Source organism: Heloderma suspectum, chromosome 2 (assembly GCF_057233095.1).
Source record: "Heloderma suspectum isolate Gila_16-S chromosome 2, 16-S_ref, whole genome shotgun sequence".
Taxonomy (NCBI): domain Eukaryota; kingdom Metazoa; phylum Chordata; class Lepidosauria; order Squamata; family Helodermatidae; genus Heloderma; species Heloderma suspectum.
In genome coordinates, this window is record NC_139459.1 from 87,577,480 (window position 1) to 87,599,150 (window position 21,671).

The following is a 21,671-nucleotide window of genomic DNA, read 5'->3' on the forward strand; positions in this document are numbered from 1 at the left end:
CTATCCCTTCAAATGAAACTAAGTTTTACCCCCTCCTATCCCCTGCTCCAGATTTTTTTTTTTAAATTAAGGCATTAGCTTCACAACTTCAAATCTTCAAAGATCATGCCTGAATTAGAAAAAAAAAACATCACGGAGAAGCCCTGATTCTGCAAGGATAATGCCTGAATTTTAAAAAAAACATCCAGAGCAGGGGATAGGAGGGGGTAAAACTTAGTCTCATTTGAAGGGATACAACAACCCCCTGATCAATGGAGGAAGCCTGATTCCCAGGCGGTCACCCATCCAACTACTGACCGGGGCCGACCCTGCTTAGCATCCGAGATCAGACAAGTGCGCGCAGGAAAACAGCACAGCACTCAAGTGTGAACCAAGCTCGCGCATTTGATGAAGCACTGCAATGGGGAAAATGGGTGAGTGTGAATAATCACGTTTTAATGTGAGAGCGTTTAACCCGATGGGACACTGAATTCATTGCGATGGCGGGCACAATGTAGATCGGCCCGAGGTCTCTCCACATCAGTACAAGCTGATATTTCTGAGCCTGCTGAGGCCTTTCTTTCATGAGGCCTTGGGGTCTCAGAGGCAGGAAGCTCAGTGAATTCCCTGGAATGCACACATTTAACACACAACCAAAGGGACTAGTGGGATGTGATTTGTTTTGAGGCTCAAGGCTGCTTTACACAATAGCTCTTGCATAACGAAAGTGACAGAGCAGTCTGGGAGAACTTCCTTTTCTGGAGTCTAGACACACACATATTGAGAAATCTTGCTCTCCAGAGCTCAAAGTGGATTTATTTTTACCAGGTCACAGTGGCACACACAGTGACATGGCTTCCTTGGGATGGCTGACAACAGGAAAGGAGTGGTGCCCCCCAAACTGGAACTGCACTACAATATTTATTGGGAGCCAGGTAATATATAAGCCTTGGGTAGGTACAGAAATGGAGGCTGGGTGAATGGGCTGGATCATTAGCATGAATGGCTCTGCATAGGGTGGCCATGTGTCCAACTTTACAGAGGACAGTCCTCTATTTGAAGGGCTATCTAGTCCATGCCTGCTGTAAAGGTATAGGATGGGTATTGGAGGCACTGTGTTACAGTGGTTCTGGTCCTACCCATGGGACCGATTTCAAGGAGTAACATTGGGTGACTATTCCTCGGCTCCTTGGCAATTGAGCTATGGGATTCCGCAGGGTACCATCTTGTCCCCAGTATTATTTAACATCTACATGAAGCCACAGGGAACGGTCATTAGGGGATTTGGAGCCAAGTGCCATCACTGTGCTGATGACACACAGCTCTATCTCCCTGTGACATCTGAATCAGGAGAGGCTGTGCAAGTCCTGGACCAGTGCCTTAACTCAGTAATGGGCTGGATGAGGGCCAATAAACTGAAGATGAATCCTGGCAAGACGGAAGTCCTGTGGGTGAGTGGTTCCCGAGTCTGGGAGATAGGCTCATGGCTTGTTCTGGATGGGGTTGTACTCCCTCCGAAAGATTAGGTCCATAGTTTGGCGGTACTCCTAAATCCATCACTGTTGCTGGAAGCCCAAGTGGCCACTGTGGCTTGGAGTGCCTTTTACCAGCTTCAGCTGGTTTGCCAACTATGGCCTCCCCTGGGCAGGGATAGCTTGGCCACAGCAGTACAGGAGCTACTAACCTCAAGACTGGATTACTGCAATGCACTCTATGTGGGGCTGCCCTTAAGACTGCTCCAGAAGCTGGAGCTAGTGCAGAACGTAGCAACTTGGCTCTTGTCGAGAGCTGCCCCTTTTCAGCATGTAATTCCTTTGCTGAGGGGACTGCACTGGCTGCCTATTCTCTACTGGGCCAGGTTTAAGGTTTTAGTACTAGTGTACAAAAGCCCTAAACAACTTGGGCCCAGGATACCTGAGAGTGCACCTTCTCCCTTACCAACCTGCCTGTTCACCAAGGTCATCAGAGGGCATGTTCCTGGTGGTTCCACATGGACCTATGGTCCAATTGGAGTCTACCAGGAGAAGAGGCTTCTGTGTGGTGGCCCCCTTCCTATGGAATTCTCTACCCCTGGAGGTCAGGCAGGCACCAATACTGTGTTGTTTTCCGCACCTCCTGAAAACAGCACTCTTCCAGGAGACATTCCTTAATTTACCAGTCATAGTTTTACTGGCATTGTTTTTAAAAATAGCATAGTTTTAATCCTTTTATCCTTTTACTGTTTTATCTCTTGTGTTCACCATGCTGAAAACTGCTCTAGATATGGAGTGGTATACAAATATTGTAAATAAATATAAATATAAGTATTCCATCAAAACTTAGTGCCTGGACAGCAGACTGCACAGGCACACATGTCAACTGGGTCACAGGTTTCCCCCATGATGGTGAGATGTATTATATTTCTATTTAAATTATAGTAATTATTTCCCAAATAGCATCTATACATATAAATTAACATATGCACTTCTGTGTCCTCTTTTTTCATGATCTATTTCCTCTTTTTTGGCAATGCTTTAGCAGGCACCCCAGCTGAGCAGGAGACCTGGGCAAACCTAAGTAATGACATGCACAAAGTGAAAGACATTAGTACTTCCTGCTCTCCTGAGTGCATTTTTGCATCCCAAGCTGCTGTCAGATGTGGACTCAACTCCTCTTGAATCCAGATCAGTTTCTCTGTGTTTGTTATACCTAAGCAGGGCAAAATGCCCTTCCATACTTCATAAGGATAGTGTAAAGGGTGGGATGCAGTCATGAGGGCACAGGAATACAAGAAACAGGAACAAGCAAACCACTGAATGGGTTACGATGTGTGCTGAATTCTTTCCTCACCAGTGGAGTCTGTTTGTCATGGTCAATGGTTCATCTTACGCAATAATGCTGTGAGTAGCTGACCAGATGCCTAAAAAAAATTGCATTCCCAGTAACAAAGGAATGTGGAGCAAGCCATGACCATTTTATCTTTTCCTCTATATTAAATACTGTGAATTGTAGCATTCAATGGTATAATATTGCAATATGACTAGACATAATTAAGGCTGGTTATTGTTGTCCAAAGCTCCTGGGCAGAATTATGGGTGAATGAGCCTTACTGAAAATCAGTAGAAATCTCATGAACATGGACTGTACATTACAGTGGAGGTCAAAAAACAGCCCGGCCAAGCTACCAGGCTGGCTCCTAATCTATCCATTTCAGTTCTAAGCAAAGAAAAAGGAATGGAAGACTGGCAAATCAGGTCGGAAGGTGTCCAATATGCTACTGGGGAAGAGCAGAGGGTATTTCCAAGTAGCTAGAGCACATGGTAATTTCAGTTTCATAATGTAACTTTGGAAAAGCACTTAAAAACATGGGAGAAAGGAGACAGAAGTTTAACTACCACTGAAGCAGAGACCCAGACTTTGACTGGTTACTGTTTTTGACAGAAACACATGTCTCAGGCCCTGCTACAGATCTTTGCTGCACCTGCAAGACAATACCAAAATGTATCAATAAATATCTATTTAGTTGGCAGACTTCATTCTGAGATTTCCCAGGATCTGAACAGCATGATGCTAACCAAGGCTGAATAGAGGCCTGTTAGATTTGGGGGGCTAAGTGCTATAGCAACCATTTTTCATGCTTGTTGGAATTTGGTATTCATACATATCCAAGGAAAGCACTTTAAGCTATATAGCTTTAAGGGCTCACCGTCGAATACTGATGAGATGGCATACTAAATTCTTGGAAGTGTCTTTCTGTTGGATGTCTGGAAAAATAAATAAATAACTCAGCAATCTTGTGTTCCTGAAGAATGATTTACTTGGGCTCAAATGCCCCTTAAAATCCCCCCCTCATTTTAATGCTTCAAATGGTAAAGGTAGCCCTTTCTATACTGAAACCTACGCTTTTCTTTTTCACCCTGTTAGATAAAAAGTTCTTGCTTCTGGTTGAAAGAAAGGATGCCAGGCAGCAGCAGTGGATCCAACACTATTTTATTAGTCGTTTTGCAAAACGGGTGCAGAGCAGTCTGGACCCCGAGCTAAGTGTGCATAAGTCTTTTTATACCTCCGCCCCCTATACATTTTTGCTAGTGATAAGCTATTATAACCGACTAAGCTACTAGCTGACACAGCAGAAGCATGACCTGCAGATGTACAATGAGACAATGTCGGCATGTTTATTTTTGTGATTATGCTTATGTGCCTGTCTTAACCATGTTTTACGACTTCCCTTTTTAACAAATGTACATTCCCACTGGACATGTGTCTGGTGGGCTCAATAATTATGACTAATAGCTCAAAGGTCTAGCAAAGAGCTGACAGCCAAAGAATAAGAGGACAATCTTTTTCTAACAATTCCCTCCTTTAGGTCTTTACTCATGTCTTAAAGCATTTTAAAACGGAGTTTCTTTATCAGCACAATAAAGCAAGAGCATTTGTTTTGACAAAGCAGTTTCAATTAATCGCTGGGATTTATAAACAAGAGGCGATTGTGGCTCCTGGATGGCTTCTTTGCCTGTGTCCCTGGCAGCTTCCGGGGGGGTGCCAGGGAGCAGAGGACTGTTGCCCGTGTCCTCCTGTTCTTTCCGGGTGACAGGAGGAGGCAGGGGTTATCTAAATGGCTTTAACCAGCTGCAATCACTGCCTTGTTGTGGCGAAGGGGCTTGCATAACTCAGTGAAGCCATAAGCTATGCCGTTCAGGGCCACCCAAGACGGACAGGTCATGGCAGAGAGTTCTGACAAAATGTGGTCCACTGGAGAAGGAAATGGCAACCCACTCCAGTATTCTTGCCAAGAAAACCCCATGGAACGTATCACAAGGCTAAAAGATATGACGCCGGAAGATGAGCCCCTCAGGTCGGAAGGTGTCCAATATGCTACTGGGGAAGAGCAGAGGGTATTTCCAAGTAGCGCCAGAAAGAGTGAAGCGGCTGGGCCAAACCCGAAAGGACACTCAGCTGTGGATGTGTCTGGCGGTGAAAAGAAAATCCGATGCTGTAAAGAACAATATTGTTTAGGAACCTGGAATGTCAGATCAATGAATCAAGGTAAGCTGGAGGTGGTCAAACATGAGATGGCAAGATTGAACATCGACATCTTGGGAATCAGCGAACTCAAATGGACAGGCATGGGCGAATTTAATTCAGGTGACCATCATATCTACTATTGTGGGCAAGAATCCCTTAGAAGAAATGGAGTAGCACTCATAGTCAACAAAAGGGTGGGAAAAGCAGTACTGGGGTACAATCTTAAAAATGATAGAATGATCTCAGTACGAATCCAAGGCAAACCATTCAACATCACAGTAATTCAAGTCTATGCCCCAACCACTGAGGCCGAAGAAGCTGAGGCTGATCGGTTCTATGAAGACCTACAACACCTTCTAGAACTAACACCAAAGAAAGATGTCCTCTTCATCATAGGGGATTGGAATGCTAAAGTAGGAAGTCAAGAAATCACCGGGATAACAGGCAGGCATGGCCTTGGTGTACAAAATGAAGCAGGACAAAAGCTAATAGAGTTTTGCCAAGAGAACATGCTGATCATAGCAAACACTCTTTTCCAACAGCACAAGAGGCAACTCTACACATGGACATCACCAGATGGTCAATATCGAAATCAGATTGATTATGTCCTTTGCAGCCAAAGATGGAGAAGCTCCATACAGTCAGTAAAAACAAGACCTGGAGCTGACTGTGGCTCAGATCATGAGCTGCTTCTTGCAAAATTTCGGCTTAAATTGAAGAACGTCGGGAAAACCACTAAACCGTTCAGGTATGACCTAAATCATATCCCTGATGAATATACAGTGGAGGTGAGGAATAGATTTCAGGGATTAGACCTGATAGACAGAGTGCCTGAGGAACTATGGACGGAGGTCCGTAACATTGTTCAGGAGGCAGCAACGAAATCCATCCCAAAGAAAAAGAAATGCAAGAAAGCCAAGTGGCTGTCTGATGAGGCTTTACAAGTAGCTCACGAAAGAAGGGAAGCGAAAAGCAAGGGAGAAAGGGGAAGATATACCCAACTGAATGCCGAGTTCCAGAGAATAGCAAGGAGAGACAAGAAGGCCTTCTTAAATGAACAATGCAAAGAAATCGAGGAAAACAACAGAATGGGAAAGACTAGAGATCTCTTCAAGAAAATTGGAGATCTCAAGGGAACGTTTTGTGCAAAGACGGGCATGATAAAGGACAAAGAAGGCAGGGACCTAACAGAAGCAGATGAGATTAAGAAGAGGTGGCAAGAATACACAGAAGAACTATACAGGAAAGATCTGAATGTCCCTGATAGCCATGATAGTGCGGTCACTGAACTTGAGCCAGACATCCTAGAGAGTGAAGTCAAGTGGGCCTTAGGAAGCATTAGTAACAACAAAGCTAGCGGAGATGACAGTATTCCAGCCGAGCTATTTAAAATCCTAAAAGATGATGCTGTTAAAGTGCTGCATTCAATATGCGAACAAATCTGGAACACTCAACAGTGGCCACAAGACTGGAAAAGGTCAGTTTACATTCCAATTCCAAAGAAGGGCAACGCCAAAGAGTGTTCAAACTACCGCACCATTGCGCTCATTTCACATGCCAGCAAGGTGATGCTCAAAATCCTACAAGCTAGGCTTCAGCAGTATGCGAACCGAGAACTACCGGAAGTACAAGCTGGGTTTAGAAGAGGCAGAGGAACTAGAGATCAAATCGCCAACATTCGCTGCATCATGGAGAAAGCAAGAGAATTCCAGAAAAACGTCTATTTCTGCTTCATTGACTACGCTAAAGCCTTTGATTGTGTGGATCACAACAAACTATGGCAAATTCTTAAAGTGATGGGAGTACCAGACCACCTTACCTGTCTCCTGAGAAACCTGTACGAGGGTCAAGAAGCAACAGTAAGAACCAGACATAGAACAACCGATTGGTTCAAAATTGGGAAAGGAGTACGACAAGGCTGCATATTGTCACCCTGCTTATTTAACTTATATGCAGAGTACATCATGAGAAATGCCGGGTTGGATGAATCACAGGTCGGAATTAAGATTGCTGGGAGAATTATCAACAACCTCTGATATGCAGACGATACCACCCTAATGGCAGAAAGCGAAGAAGATCTAAAGAGCCTCTTGTTGAGGGTGAAAGAGGAGAGTGCAAAAGCTGGTTTGAAACTCAACATTAAAAAAACTAAGATCATGGCATCTGGCCCCATCACTTCCTGGCATATAGAAGGGGAAGAAATGGAAGCAGTGACAGATTTTACTTTCTTGGGCTCCAAGATCACCGCAGACGGTGACTGCAGCCATGAAATTACAAGACGCTTGCTCCTTGGGAGGAAAGCTATGGCAAACTTAGACAGCATAGTAAGAAGCAGAGACATCACCTTGCCGACAAAGGTCCGTCTAATCAAAGCTATGGTTTTCCCAGTAGTAATGTATGGCTGTGAGAGCTGGACTATAAGGAAGGCTGAGCGCCGAAGAATTGATGCTTTCGAACTGTGGTGCTGGAGAAGACTCTTACGAGTTCCCTGGACTGCAAGGAGGTCAAATCAGTCCATCCTAAAGGAAATCAACCCTGAGTGCTCATTGGAAGGACAGATAATGAAGCTGAAGCTCCAATATTTTGGCCACCTAATGCGAAGAGAAAACTCCCTGGAAAAGACCCTGATGCTGGGAAAGACTGAAGGCAAAAGGAGAAAGGGACTGCAGAGGATGAGATGGCTAGATAGCATCACAGATGCAATGAATATGAACTTGAGCACGCTCCGGGAGAGAACGCAGGACAGGAAGGCCTGGCGTGCTATGGTCCATGGGGTCACGAAGAGTCGGACACGACTGAACGACTGAACAACAGCAACAAGTTTCACACATGAATGGCTGGTTGGTCCCACCAGGTAGGCCCTTCTCACCCTTCTTTTAGAGCTTCTTTATTCTACTTTTTCAACAACACTTTGTCTCTCGGCTGGAAGAGATGGATGGGAGCATCTAGAGGCAACCTCTGGAATGGGACGGAGTAAGCTCGTAGCTGTGAAAGAACGGACTATAGAGAAGTCAACTGGCCCCTCAACATCTGATCCCCCATTTCCCACTTGACTTCTTCCCTCCTTCCACAGTGTACCCGGGGTGGGAATCTAAACGTTAGCTCAAAGGGGGACAACTTTATGCCTTTTCTTGGCATTCTTTGAAGCTTTGTTAGAGCTATTGGCAAAGCCTCAATCTAAGTAAGCTTTACCCCTTGCTGGAGCTTGGTTAGGGTCTCCTTGAGACTCCAATTAGTTGTTTTAACCTGTCCACTCGCCTGGGGTTTCCAGGGGCAATGTAAGTGCCACTCTACTCCCAGAGCCTGTGCCAGCCCCCGTGTAATAACTGAGGTGAAGTGTGAGCCCTGATCGGACTCTATAACTTCAGGCAGGGAGAACTGGGGCACCACCTCCTGTAACAACTTAACAACAACAGTTTTAGCTTGGCAGTTTCTACATGGAAACGCCTCTACCCACCCTGTCATTTGACACACTATTACAAGCAAATTTGACACACTATTACAAGCAAATACCTGTAACCCCTCCATGGTGGCATTTCAGCAAAATCAATCTGCACCCTCTGGAAGGGATAATACGCCCATGGTCGCCCTCCCTTTGGTGGAGGGGGTGCCCTGGGGGAATTAATTTTCTGACAAACCTCACATGTTGCTGCTAATCGATGGGCGCATACAGTTAGGCCAGGAGAGACGAACAGCCTCTTGCAATAGTCAGTCATGGCTGATGCCCCAGGGTGTCCAAGAGAATGATGCACTTGCTCTAAGATTGCTCTAAGATAGCTCCCTGCAGGGTCTGTGGTAGGAGCAGCCTCCCATCTGTTACCTGGATTCATCTGTCGCCACGGGGACTTACTCTGTGTTCTTGCGCCATCTGTAACTCGGAAGGGGAGTATGTGGGGGGCTCCTTTCTTCTGGGTAAGACGAGAAATGTCCCTTGGATTCTTTCCTTGGCTGCCCTCTTTGCGGCCTTATTTGCCCTTAAGCAACTCGGCCAGCCTCTTGCCACAACATCAAGGACCTTGGAGTAATATCCCACCGGCCTCCAGGAGGGGCTCTTTTGCTGGCAAATTACTCCCGAGGCTACGCCTTTATTCTCATGCACATAGAGTCTAAATGGTCGACTGGGATTTGGTATGGCTAGGGCAGGTGGCAACACAAGGGCAGCTTTGAGACTGAGGAAAGACTTATTCATTTTTTTTTTAGTCCATTTCCATTTATCTAATTTATCTTTTTGCAGCGCCTCATACAGTGGTCGTGCCATCTCCCCATCCATGTAGACAAGAGGGTGGGCAGCTGGCTGGGGTTGAGTCACATGGAGATCCACCCAGGAGGAGATTTTACATCCCACAGAGTTGTGTCAGGGCAGGGCCCCTAGAGGTCTTCATCACCAATGCCCTCAAAGGCGTAGTTGCCATGGAACTTGTTGGCCCCAATGTCAGCAGAAGAGCTGGAATGGCTGATGGCACGCAGACTGACGGAGCCCAGTTTGCTTGAGACCTTTGCAATAGACTCCCTGCTTGCATCAGGAGAATCCAAAAGAGGGGAAGCCGTACTTCTATCGTTCCGTCAGAAGTGAAAGCTATCTCAATTTGGAGCTTAGTCAATAAGTCCCTTCTTAACAATGCCACCGGACAGGAGGGGTTACAGACAAAGGCGTGTTCTAGGTGTGTTTTCCCAACCTTGGTGAGCAAGGGACAAGAAAGGGGCACTCGGGTTGCCCTTCCCTCAACCCCCATTATGGTGGTAGATCCCCCACTTCCCGTTGGTGGTTGGCTAAGGGGGGAGGATGGACAGGGCAGCCCCTGTATCTACAAGGGCATTGTAGGAGCGGCCCCCAACTTTAATTTTGACTATGGGGTCCCGTCTTGCCTCAGAGACAGCTAAGAGGGGGCCGGGCCCCGGTCTGTCTTAGTCTCTTTCTTGTTCATGCAAAATCCTTTCTGCCCCCTCCCCCCGCACCCTCCTCTCTCTCTTTTTGCTTCAAGGCTTCATAGTCACGCTTCTAGTGCCTAATTTTCTTACAGAAGGCACTCTGGTCTCTTCTCAGGGAGGACCCCTTCCTCCCTCCTTTTCTTCTCTTTTTAGCTCCTCCTTTGTCGGGTCTGAGAACCACAGCAAGGAGCTTTGCTTCCCTCTTGTCTTTCATAAAGTTTCTGAGCTACCTCTACTAAAACACCTTAGGTCAGCCGCCAATCCTCTCTCAACTTTCTGCAACTTCTTTCTGATGTCTTGGCAACTATTTCCCACGAACTGAGTCGTGAGAATCTTTAAATTATTTGGGTCATTCAAGTCTATATCAGTATACTTGGCGAAGGCTTCCCTTAGCCTTTGGAGGAACACGGCAGGAGGTTTGTTTTTGTCTTGTTTTAAAGTCAGGACTTTTTGCAAATTGTAGCTAGGCCCCCTTTTGTCTCTCCGCCCTTTTCGGGGGCCCTTTCCTGTGACGAGGGTCCCCATGTGTCCTCTAGTATTTCTAACTTTTTTCAAGGGAATTTAGATGATCTTGCAAAGTGTCCTGGAACTCAACTAGAGGGCCGGGGTCCTCTGGCACCACTTTGCGAGAGGTGTCCTCCTTGGGGGCATTTGGCCGCTGAGTGGGCTCCTCAGGAGATGGTGGTGCATGTAATGGGCATGGTCGCCCTGCAACAGCTGTCCCGTAGGGAGGAGGAAGCAATGGGTCCTCCGGTGCTGTGGCCACGACCCTAGGTGATCCCTCTTTTGGTGGTTTCCTTTTGACCACCATGGGAAGGGCCAGGGACATGCATTCAACAACCCACGGAGCGGGTCTGCCGCCAAGGGGCACACAAGTTGCCCATTAATTGATATAGGAGAACTGGTCTCAACTTCCCCTTTGTGTTACTATTATACGCACAACAGATACCAGGGTTGGGTCAAAAGACCCCTCGGGTGGCCATTTGGGTTCTAATACCAGCCATTCCCAGGCACAAAGAAGGACAAGGTGATCCTTTGTCATCTTAGTTCCATAATCTTGCTTAAAATGTGACCAATTGCGCAAACAACACTCTAAGGACATAGGGGACTCTCCTTCAGGCTTGGATTGGGACCCGCCCATGATGGTGGTAATTTCAATCAACAAGTCTCGCGCTTCGCCCTCCTCTGACCCAGCCCGTCGCCGGGGAAGGGAAATGCAGATCGGGGCTCCTCACTCGCTTCACCCGTAGGTGTCTCACACAAGCACAAACACACCACCATCCCGCGTTTATCCCCTAATGTAAGCTGTTTCACTTACCCCAAAGGCCTCTTCTGTCCCACCTGCAGCTGCGTCCAGCTGCTTTATTGATCCACTGCTGGTGCCTAAAAGGAGTGATCACGTCTCCCTCTTCCTCTGGCTTTGGTCCCCAAGCACCTTCACTGCCGCCGACGTGAGGAGAAGGCAGTGTAAAACAACCGCCTGTGGCCACTTCTCCTCCGCGGCCCCTCGGTTCAGCGCAAAGGGGACGCGCCCCGAAGCAGGATCCGAGTCACGGCACCAAATTGTTAGATAAAAAGTTCTTGCTTCTGGTTGAAAGAAAGGATGCCAGGCAGGCAGCAGTGGATGCAACACTATTTTATTAGTCGTTTTGCAAAACAGGTGCAGAGCAGTCTGGACCCCGAGCTAAGCGTGCATAAGTCTTTTTATACCTCCGCCCCCTATACATTTTTGCTAGTGATAAGATATTTTAACCGACTAAGCTACTAGCTGACACAGCAGAAGCCTGACCTGCAGATGTACAATGAGATAATGTCGGCATGTTTATTTTTGTGATTATGCTTATGTGCCTGTCTTAACCATGTTTTACGACTTCCCTTTTTAACAAATGTACATTCCCACTGGACATGTGTCCGGTGGGCTCAATAATTATGACTAATAGCTCAAAGGTCTAGAGAGCTGACAGCCAAAGAATAAGAGGACAATCTTTTTTTAACAACCCCTATCAATTCTAACATGTGTGTGTGTATGTGTGTGTGTGTGTGAACACAATCCTTAAAGCCAGAAGTGGGGAAACTCTCTCAGCTCAAAGGCCAAATTCAATTTGAGAGTGGGAATTGATGGGCAGGGCTGAAGGAAAAAGGAGTGGGGCCAAAACACCAGCCTATTGTAGCTAAAACTCTTCCTGTCAGTAATGAAGCCTTAGGAGAGGCACTGAAACATTTTAGATTGGGGAAAAGAACTGCAGAAAATCTGGGAAAACACCAAGCAATCAGTGGTTGGGAGAAAGGGGATGAGCCCAGGGGAAGGGGGCATGGCCATCTGGGGAACCCTGGATGGCCAGACGGGGACCTCAGGAGGGGCAGATACTATCCAGCTCTAGATTGAGTCTTGGCTGTTTGTAAGCACAGGGAGGGATGCATTAGAGTAGTCAAGTTGGCAAACAAATGGTCAAGCACACAGGTTTCAGTCCAAGGAGGTTTAAGTTAAGGCAGAAGTGGTCCAAATCCAGGCAGAGGTCAGAACACAGGCAGGCAGGCAGGCAGGCAGGCAACAAGGATCAGGAAGCAGCAGGAATAGTCAAGATAACAAGCAAGAGGTCAAATGGAGTAAATCAGTCAGGTACCTTACTCAGTCCAGAAGCAGGGCCGCTGAGCAGTCCAAAAGGTCAGGAAACCAAGCGTCAGTCTCAGGACACAATTGGCAAGGTACATGGCAGAGGCTGGAAGGACCAAGGTGTTCCAATGCTGGCTGGGTTTCCAGCGAAGGCTTTTAAGCCCAAAGCCAGCCAGATGCCACCCAGAGCTCAGCTGCAGCAATCAGAGCTCCCTTTCCAGAGTCTACTTGGGAGGAGTCCCTTTCTCCTGAGGAGACCTTTTCTGGAGGTGAGCACTCCTTCTCACAGGAGCCCTGCTATCCTGTCGCTTGCGGTGACGATGTTCCTGGGATCAGGGGGTGGCTCTGCCTCAGAGACAGAGTCCCTTCCTCCTGACAGGGATGGCCCTGCAGCCACTTCCCCTGAAGGTTCAGGCTCCTGTGAGTCTGGTGGCAGTCCCTAGTCTGGGGTACCGTGGGCTTCTGGGGCCTCTAGCTTCTCCTCTGAGGAGGACTCCTCCAGTTGGGGCATGACAGAATTGGCCCCCATGTCAGAAGTTCCCCAGCCCTGCTCAAAGCCATTGTGAGTAGTTCTACTGAAGCCAGTAAGATGACTTCACAGCAAATGGTTCAAAGTGCATCTTTTCTTCTCAAAGCATCCCAGTTAACAAGCATCCCACTAGGCAAAGTCATTTTAGTCTTGCTCATGAGCAGTGAATAATCTCCGTCTGGATAGTCAGCCACACAGAATGTACTGAGTCACAGCCACCTGCAGGGCAGCAAGAAACTGAACCTGGTTTGCCCAGTCTGGATCGGGTAGAATGTGGTGCCAGAATACCTGGGATTACGGGGTGACGAGGTTACTTCTGGGCTGAGAATTGCCTGTGGTACTTCTGTGAGCGTTAGTACCTTCTCAGCTTCTACATTTATCAATCAACAGATTGTTTCAGAAAACCTAAGTCTCCAGTGCTCTCTCCTTCAAAGGAAATGTACTGCTGTACTGCTCTGCCCTCCGAAACAAGGGTGGTGGCACAACATACTATTTATCTGACACTTCCATCCTAGACAAGCCTACTCAGAAGGAAGTCCCACTGAGTTTAAAGAGTCTTACTCCCAGGTAAGTGGGTATAGGATTACAGTCTTATTATACTTTGACTCTAAATATCCATACCCAAAAAAAAACTATTGGATTCAAAAGCTTGCAATAACTTGATGCAATGATGAAAGCCACCATGGTAGAGAAAGCAAGACTTAGGAGAACTGAGGAGACCTGGGGGGTGTTTCCACTATAACAAAAGGAGAAGTGAATGGAGGAATACTGGATTTTTTTAAAAAAGGAATCAGCTTTGCTGCTCTTTGGTCCATGCAGGGCTCCACAAGCGAGTGCTCTGCACTAGTAAAAATCATTTCAGAGAACATATGAAAAATCACTTCACAGAGATCCAGTGTGGTGTAGTGGCGAGAGTGTTGGACTGGGAGTTGGGAGATCTGGGTTCTAGTCCCCACTCGGCCATGGAAGCTCACTGGGGGACTTTGGGCCAGTCACAGACTCTCAGCCCAACCCACTTCACAGGGTTGTTGTGAAGATAAAATGGAGGAGGAGGAGGATTATGTACACCGCCTTGAGTTCCTTATGGAGGAAAAAAGGCAGGATATAAATGTAATAAATACATATTTCTGGGTGGGGGTTGAATGTCATCTGACTGGCAGGGGCTGCTCAACCAATAAGGGTGGCTTCCCCTGCTCTCCCCCTTTCTCCTTTTCCCTGAAGCTCCAGATGCACCTGTATTTCAGGAACAAGCCTCATTGACCACAATAGGAGTTACTTCTGAGTAGACACACATATGTTTGTGTTGGGAAATGGGAAACACCTTGTGTCTTGATAAAAATCACTCCTCTTTCTCTCCCCTCCCTGCACCTCCATTAAGTACTTTCTTAAAGTGACAATTATTAAAAGAACAGAGTGTTCTTCCTGCCCAACAATCTCCTTCTCTCTCTCTCCCCCTCCCCTCCCCCGTGTTACTTACTTCGTTAAATAAACAATCAGTAGAGGAGGAACAGTATTCTAGCTGCTATGCTGGATCAATCAAAGCTTCAATATTAAGGCTCCTAAATGCGTTATTTCGATTCATGAGAATCTTAGTAACTCCCTGTAGTGTGCATTTTGGAGACAAGCCTCATTGAGCACAATGGTCATTACTTCCGAGTAGATACATATGCTTGTGCTGGGAGACAGTGGGAGGGGGGACACAGGGATAAGAAACCAGCCCCCTTTCTAATCTGATGCTGTGCAGGATCCCTTTAAGGAAGGTGTGAAGTAGTTACTTCCTAAGGCAATAAGCCAAACAATGGAGAATCTGAGCCTCGAGCTCACACTTTACAGCCTTTAGGGAATTTGTGCTTTAAACTGTGCCATTTCAAGTAAGGGGAATCTCTGTAAATTCTGATGTGCGCATTCAGGGCACAAGTCTCATTGAGCACAATGGGAATTACTTCTGAGTAGACACGAATAAGTTTGTGCTGGGAAACACCCCTTGACTGGTGTCATGGTGAAAGGCACACCCCTGGGCGGCGCTAGCATGCCCGAGGTAAATGCGGAGGCTGGGACACACAACGACTATACCACTGAGAACCCTACTTAAGGAAAAGAATCGGACTCTAAGCAGTCTCAGAAAATCTGGTTTTTCTGTGATAAGCCCCAGAGTGCCTACTGGATGGCTACAACGTCATGTATCCCTAACAACCTCCAAATGTAGTCAGCTTGGAGTAAATTGCTCATGGAGAAACTTTCCTGGGTTCAAGTAGCTACTTAACTATTAACTCATTTGGTGGGGTTGGGCAAGGGAATATCCTTCATTTTCAGTTGCCCAGCTGCAAAAAAGGAACAATGTTGGTTTAGGGTGCAATCCTAAGCATGTTTAGACAGAAAAATGTCCTACAAATCCCAACATTCCCCTGTCAGCATGGTTGGCTGGGGAATGCTGCAAGTTGTAGGACTTATTTCTGTGTAAGCATGTATAGGATTGTGCCCTTAATGTCTGGGGACTGTTGTAATGAAAAGGCAAAAAGGGCTGCACTGCACTGTGTGTACTAAGGGTGTATATATTAAGTGCACACACTTAGCTGGGGATGAGTCCCAATAGGACTTCTGAGTAGCCATGCATAGGACTGTATTTTTAAAGCACTAGAGAAGTGAATATTAAGAACAACAACTAACTTGACCCAAATAAAATCCATTATTTCCTTTCTTTCTGTGGCACAAGATAGCTACCATAAATCTGATCCTTAAACTACCTGCAGGAAAACGGCTTTCAGATCATGATGGTATATTCTTTAAAAGATTTGAAAAAAGAGAACTCTCACAAAATAGCCTGATAAAACTTGAGACTTTATCACATTGAGTAACAGAGCAAATTAAAACAAAGAAACAACCCAGCACTTACTTTCTTCGTGAATCACTTTACAAGAAAGAGGTCAGCATAAATCTTTGCCTTATTCCAGGAAATTGTTTAAACACTGAACATCTTTAATCCTTTCAAATCAAGACATGTGCGTGTACACACCTACATATATATCGTACTAGTCTCTGACATCTTACTAGAGACTGAACTTCACATCAAAAGCAATTCACAAAACACTGTAGCTATAGTCACAAAAAAGTAAGAGTTAAGACACAGAGATCAGACATACCCAAGTCTTTTACAAAAAAAAAGAAAATAATTTAAAATGTCCCCTTCCCTCATGAATCCTAAAAGAATGTGTTCTTCTTAGTCCTCAGTACTACTACATAGTTTTAAGCACTCACTGCAAACAGATTTAAAATTGGAGCAGAACAGGGATGGAATACTAGCACAAGAGGAAAGTAGGGCCCCACAGATGATATGAAGACACCACTACCAACCATAATCCAGATTAGTACAATGAGCTACAAGGACAAAACAAGATCTAGAAATATGTGCAGAGTCAATAACAGAAGTGCATGATCTCATCCACAGATTGCAAATCAAGTCACAAACATATGCGTATATGTAGCATGCTCTCAAGGAATTGAGTTTTTGTAAAATGGACATTTTTTTCTAGCCTGTCTTCTAAGACAGATGCAGCACACTCGTGAAATTCTCTAAATATTCCTATTGTTTTCTCTTAACCGAACACAAGTAAAAGGTTAAATACTAAGACCCCAAGATAATGACAACAACTGGGTAGGCTGGGCCTTTAAAATAACTAGGTATGGTGATGAGCCTGGCCCCATCCTGTATTCCACCCTGGAGCAAAGGTTCCCATGATCTCTTAGTTCGTCCCAGTACCACAGCTGGAAAACCTGATATAGACCAAACAGTTTCTTCATCATTATCTCCCACATGTTTCCCAGGACTCCTAATCTTTCTTAACAAGAACTTATTATCCAAGTCTTTACTAAGTGTATGAATAGTATTATGTTCATTTTGGTCTTTTTTTTTTAACATCTCAGACATAAAACCTTCTTCTCCCATGTAAGTACAGACAAGTGTGATTTCTTTTAAAAATAATACCGAATCAAAAATGTACATTTTTAAAAGTGGGTGGGAATTTAATTAAGCCATCACCCAAGGGCTGAATGGAAACTTTGCGAGATCAAACTTCAGTTTGTATGGTAACTGGATCTTTGTTATACTCGACATAAGAGCTCAGTTGTTCAAGTGGTGTGGTGTTGTTGCTATGATCTAGAGCATGTGATCAGGGCTTTATTCTGCAAACTGCTCACATTCCTTTGAACTGTTGCATTATAGAAAGGAGTTGCTGGCTGTGCTGCTGAATGTTTTGCTGCTCCTCTCTTAGCCTTTCCTGAGCATGGAGAATTTCTTCCTGTGACAAAAATCAGAAATCATGTTCAGGTGAACTTTGTAAGCCACAGATATGAACGCCAAAGCACGGTACACATAAGCACCCTAGCTGCCAGAGATGGAGCATATCATGTGATACAACAGCCTTTCTCAGCTTGGTGCCTTTCAGATGCATGCCCCATGCTGGCTGGGGATGCTGGGAATTGCAGCCCCATGCACCTAGAGGAACCAGGTGGGAGAAGGCTGCCAGACAATCAATCCATGTCACTTTGATGAGCGAACAACAGTTTTTAAAATCTCTTGTCTCACTGTCAAGGGGCAATTAGGGTGATGTGAAGTCTTCCTGTGGTGGAGTAAGACCAGCTAGAAGCCCCCCCCCCCCAAGAATGAAAATACAGGAGTGCAAAATGGCCCAAAGGGGGTTGTGCTGGCTTCTCTGCTCCATTGTTTTCAAGGGAACAGTTCATATAGAGCTCAGGTGCCTGTCCAACTGCTTATTTTATACCCAAACAGTGGTGTAGTGGTAATTTTTTTCAGTGCAGGCATTCATGACAGTCCCCACAGCTACATCCCCAAGGAGAATCCAAATGTTAAGGCAGCTGTGTTGATCCATGTCAACAAACCAGTTCTAGCCATTTTCCTCTGCACCAGGAGCAGGTCTTTTGTAAGCATTTAATGGGTCTTAATTGCCCATTTAAGCATTTGTAAGCAAATGGGTCTTAATTGCCCATTCAAGACCAAACCACCCCAAAATACTTTGCATTACAACAGGGACCAAAATATTGTTGCTGATACAATTCACCCCAACCTCAGGGGCTACTATGAGAATTGCACCTAAGCTCAGAGTGAAGGGGGAAGTCTCGTGTGCGCGTGTGTCACATGGGTGTGTGTGGGAGGCAGATAACCTCAGTATCCTTGCTAATAAAAAAGTGCTGGTGCAGCATCCCTGTGAGCTCCGGCTCCATGACACCACTTTACAGGAGCAAACTTTGTCACCTCAGAGTCAAGTGATGTTTGACAAAGCAGCTGTCTCCATGTTTCATCAGAGGCACACACCATGATTCCATGCAATATCAGAAAGTGAGCTGAGCACAGAGGCGCACTGATTCCATGGCATCCAGGAGAGGTGCACCTTCTTTGCTCTTGTTCAGTGGTAGTACCGCACTATAGTATGGATTACATGGATTAAACTGTGGGGAACAGATGTGTTTGGAGGGTCAGAATTCATGACTTTTGGATTTCTTCCAACTGTGAGGCTACAATCTCCTCCCTCAACTCTTACCACCAGCAGCCATTCCAGCAGGCTGTACTGAGAGAGATGAGAGGCAGGGAGAATTATTTTTTCCCCTCTTCCCTCCTCATTCCTTTTTTTGTGTGTCATGTCTTTTTTAGATTGTAATCCTGCAGGCAGGGACAGTCTTGTTTAACGGATTATATGTAAGCCACTCCAGGAGACTTTTTGGCTGAGGAGCGCCATAAAAATACTTCAGATAAAATAAATAGTAAATAATTCCATCCAAGGATTCTGCATGGGAATGTAGGAAATGATAGGACACACAAAAATAATTTTCCTTCTGCAAAGCAGCAGGACAGATTCACCTTTGCCCGCTTCCCAATTATCTCATGACTGTTCAAAGAAGTCCAAAAGGATCAAAGCAGTCTGATCCTCTACGTGTTTACTTGGAAGTAAGTCCCACTGAGTTCAATGGGATTTCTCCCAAGTATGTGCGCTTAATCCTGCAGCCTTAGGTAAAGTTAGGTAACCCAATTGTTAGGTACATTATTGCTCAATGTGCCAAGAAGTGCTTAATGAGTTCATAGAATCATATAGGGTTGGAAGGGGCCTACAAGAGCACCAAGTCCTACACTGATTCCCAGGCTGGATCTACACTTACCGCCTTTTTTTGCTTCCAATGAGGTTTCACCACCTGCCTTTCACACTACGCAGTACCCGCCTCGAATTGGAACCAGAATTTGCTACTTCCGTGCTCCCGCTTTCAATACCCTAATATCCCGGTATTTCCCCTTAATGTGCTCTGATTTTCTGCCTTTGCTACCGTATCCAGTTGTAGTCCCCTCCCCCGACTGTCCATATGCGTGGTGTTTGTATTTCCCCCCTGTCCAATCACAGCTCTCGACAGCCCCATGTCTTCTTCCGGCTACCGATTACATAGCTTCCTCAGCAGCCCCCATTTCCTCAGCAACAAGCAAAGGGCTGGATGTGTGCGCGCTGATCTCGGAAGCTAAGCAGGGTCGGTCCTGGTCAGTGCTTAGATGGGAGACCGCCTGGGAATCAGGCTTCCTGCACTGAGCAGGGGGTTATTCTATCCCTTCAAATGAGATTAAGTTTTACCCCCTCCTATCCCCCACCCTGGATGTTTTTTTTTTAAATTAAGGCATTATCCTTCCAGAATCGGGGCTTCTCCGCAATGTTTTTTTTTCTAATTGAGGCATGATCTTCGAAGCTTTGAAGCTGTGAAGCTTCACAATGGGTGAGTATGAATAATCATGTTTTAAATAACCCGACGGGACACCGAATTCATTGCGATGGTGGGCGCAATGTAGATTGGCCCCCAGGCGGTCTCCCATCCAAGTATTAACCAGGGCTGACCCTGCTTAATTTCCAAGATCAGGCACATCCAGCCATTTGTTATGCATGGTGAGTAGGCCTAATCTGGCCAAGTGCTGCCACAGGGTTGCCACACTACTGGAAGGAGAAAGACAGAGCAGTCCTGGTGTTGTTACCTTCTATAGAAGGTATGTGCTGTCATCTGCACAAAGTAATGAGCCTGTCTTAGATCTGGAGATATGCAGCCTGATCCGACACTTGTTTACTGAGAAGTAGAGCCCAGTTGAGTTCAAGAGGACTTACTTCCAAGTAAGTCAGCACAGGGTTGTTTTAAGCATTTTGATGTATAAGAATTTTTTAGACAGACTTGTAGTAAACAAAGAGAAAGCTTCTTTAGCAACAGGAACATATTTTTCTGTAGTGTTAAAATATGAACTTAGTTTACACTGAACAACAGAAATGAACTGCACAGCATAATGCACTCGCTCGCATACAAAGCAAACAAAACAAAATATCTTGCCCCATCTATTGTGTAATTTAAATTGCTCCAACAGTAGATGGGGCAAGAGGGTTTTTTTTTGTTTGCTTTAAATTTTTGTTTTTACAAATGGAATTCTTATCATGGGAATGCTTAGACTAAAATTAGTGATAAAAATTTATATGTAGAGAAACAAATTACGTTTATTGCTCCCACAAAAATAAATTATTTACCTGAAGTATTTGACAGTAAAAAGTGTACACACACACACACACACACACACACACACACACGAAGCTGCAGGCTACACCAGATTATACTTTCTGAGAGCAATTTAATGCTGTGAATCATAACTAGTGATATGTGAATCATCACTGCATTTCTTTTTAGATCATTTCATAGTGTGAGGACAAAGAAAAACAAAGCCCATGAGTTAAATTGTACTCTTCCACATTTTGAAGTCAAAATGTGTTTGTTGATGGTGTTTTAATCCTGGCACAACTTTTGGTTATTGCACCAGTTACTAGCTCTGAATAGGGATAAAATCTGGATAAGTAAGCTAACTCCATATAAAGATAAAATCCCTATGGAAAAAGATTGTTGCTGTCCTCAAATTGCAGAGGCCAAGACCAGAGCTTCACCACTACAAGAGTGCATTCAAACAACAGAAAAGTAACTAATACTGAGATGAGTGATGTCATCCCCATGTAATGGATCCACAGGGACCATAAAGCTACTGGAATGTGGGGAAGATAGGACTGATGACACTTTCGTAAAAATCCAGGGGGCACACAGAGCTTTTGTGGGTACAGGCTTCCCCACTAAAGGAACAAGCAGCTCTACTATGTGGCAAAGGGAGGAGCAAGTGGAGTTATTCCTTCTATTTGCTGCCCATAGCAGACATTTTAGCCAATTTAGAACTCTTAACAGAGCGATACTGCACACTTTATAACTCTTGCTTTGCTCAGAATAGGGACAGGGATTTAAGATGAAAGTCACATGTGATGCAGCAATGGAAATTCCTTCTCAACTGATAAAGGTCAAACCACTTAGGGCACAATCCTATGGCTGCTAGTCAGCAACTAAACAGCCATAGGATTGGTCAGTTCCTAGAAACTGGCCTCGGAGCCCGTGCTCTGAGGTCGGTTCCCAGAGAACTGACCTACGCCCCCTCCCGCACTGCCTTTTAGGCAACACAGATCAGCCCTCAGCTCTTAATTTGGAAGAGAAGCACAGAGCAAGGGAAATGGGGCCTTCCTTGGGGGTGGGCCAGGGTTGGGAGGTCAGAAATGCTGG

At 45.5% G+C, this 21,671-nt stretch overlaps 1 protein-coding gene and 1 pseudogene across 6 annotated transcripts in view; one reads left to right on the top strand and one right to left on the bottom strand.

Annotated features, from left to right (window-relative positions):
* The first annotated feature begins 796 nt into the window (after positions 1 to 796).
* LOC146352453 (protein CFDP2 pseudogene) lies at positions 797 to 8,128 on the top strand (annotated as a pseudogene). Its single transcript, XR_014787096.1, has 3 exons — positions 797 to 914; positions 4,325 to 5,927; positions 8,057 to 8,128. The product of XR_014787096.1 is annotated as a protein CFDP2 pseudogene (transcript).
* Positions 8,129 to 15,873: 7,745 nt separating this feature from the next.
* Positions 15,874 to 21,671, bottom strand: part of LOC146352454 (kelch domain-containing protein 3-like) — a 92,638-nt gene continuing 86,840 nt past the window's right edge. For 3 of the 5 annotated variants that reach the window (XM_084834072.1, XM_084834070.1, XM_084834069.1), the window contains exon 19: positions 15,875 to 17,350. In XM_084834072.1, coding sequence (XP_084690198.1) covers positions 17,246 to 17,350 — 105 coding nt within the window. In that variant the 3' untranslated portion in view covers positions 15,875 to 17,245. Of the gene's footprint in view, positions 17,351 to 21,671 lie in introns of all 5 variants that reach the window. The other 2 variants (XM_084834074.1, XM_084834073.1) reach the window with 1 other exon arrangement.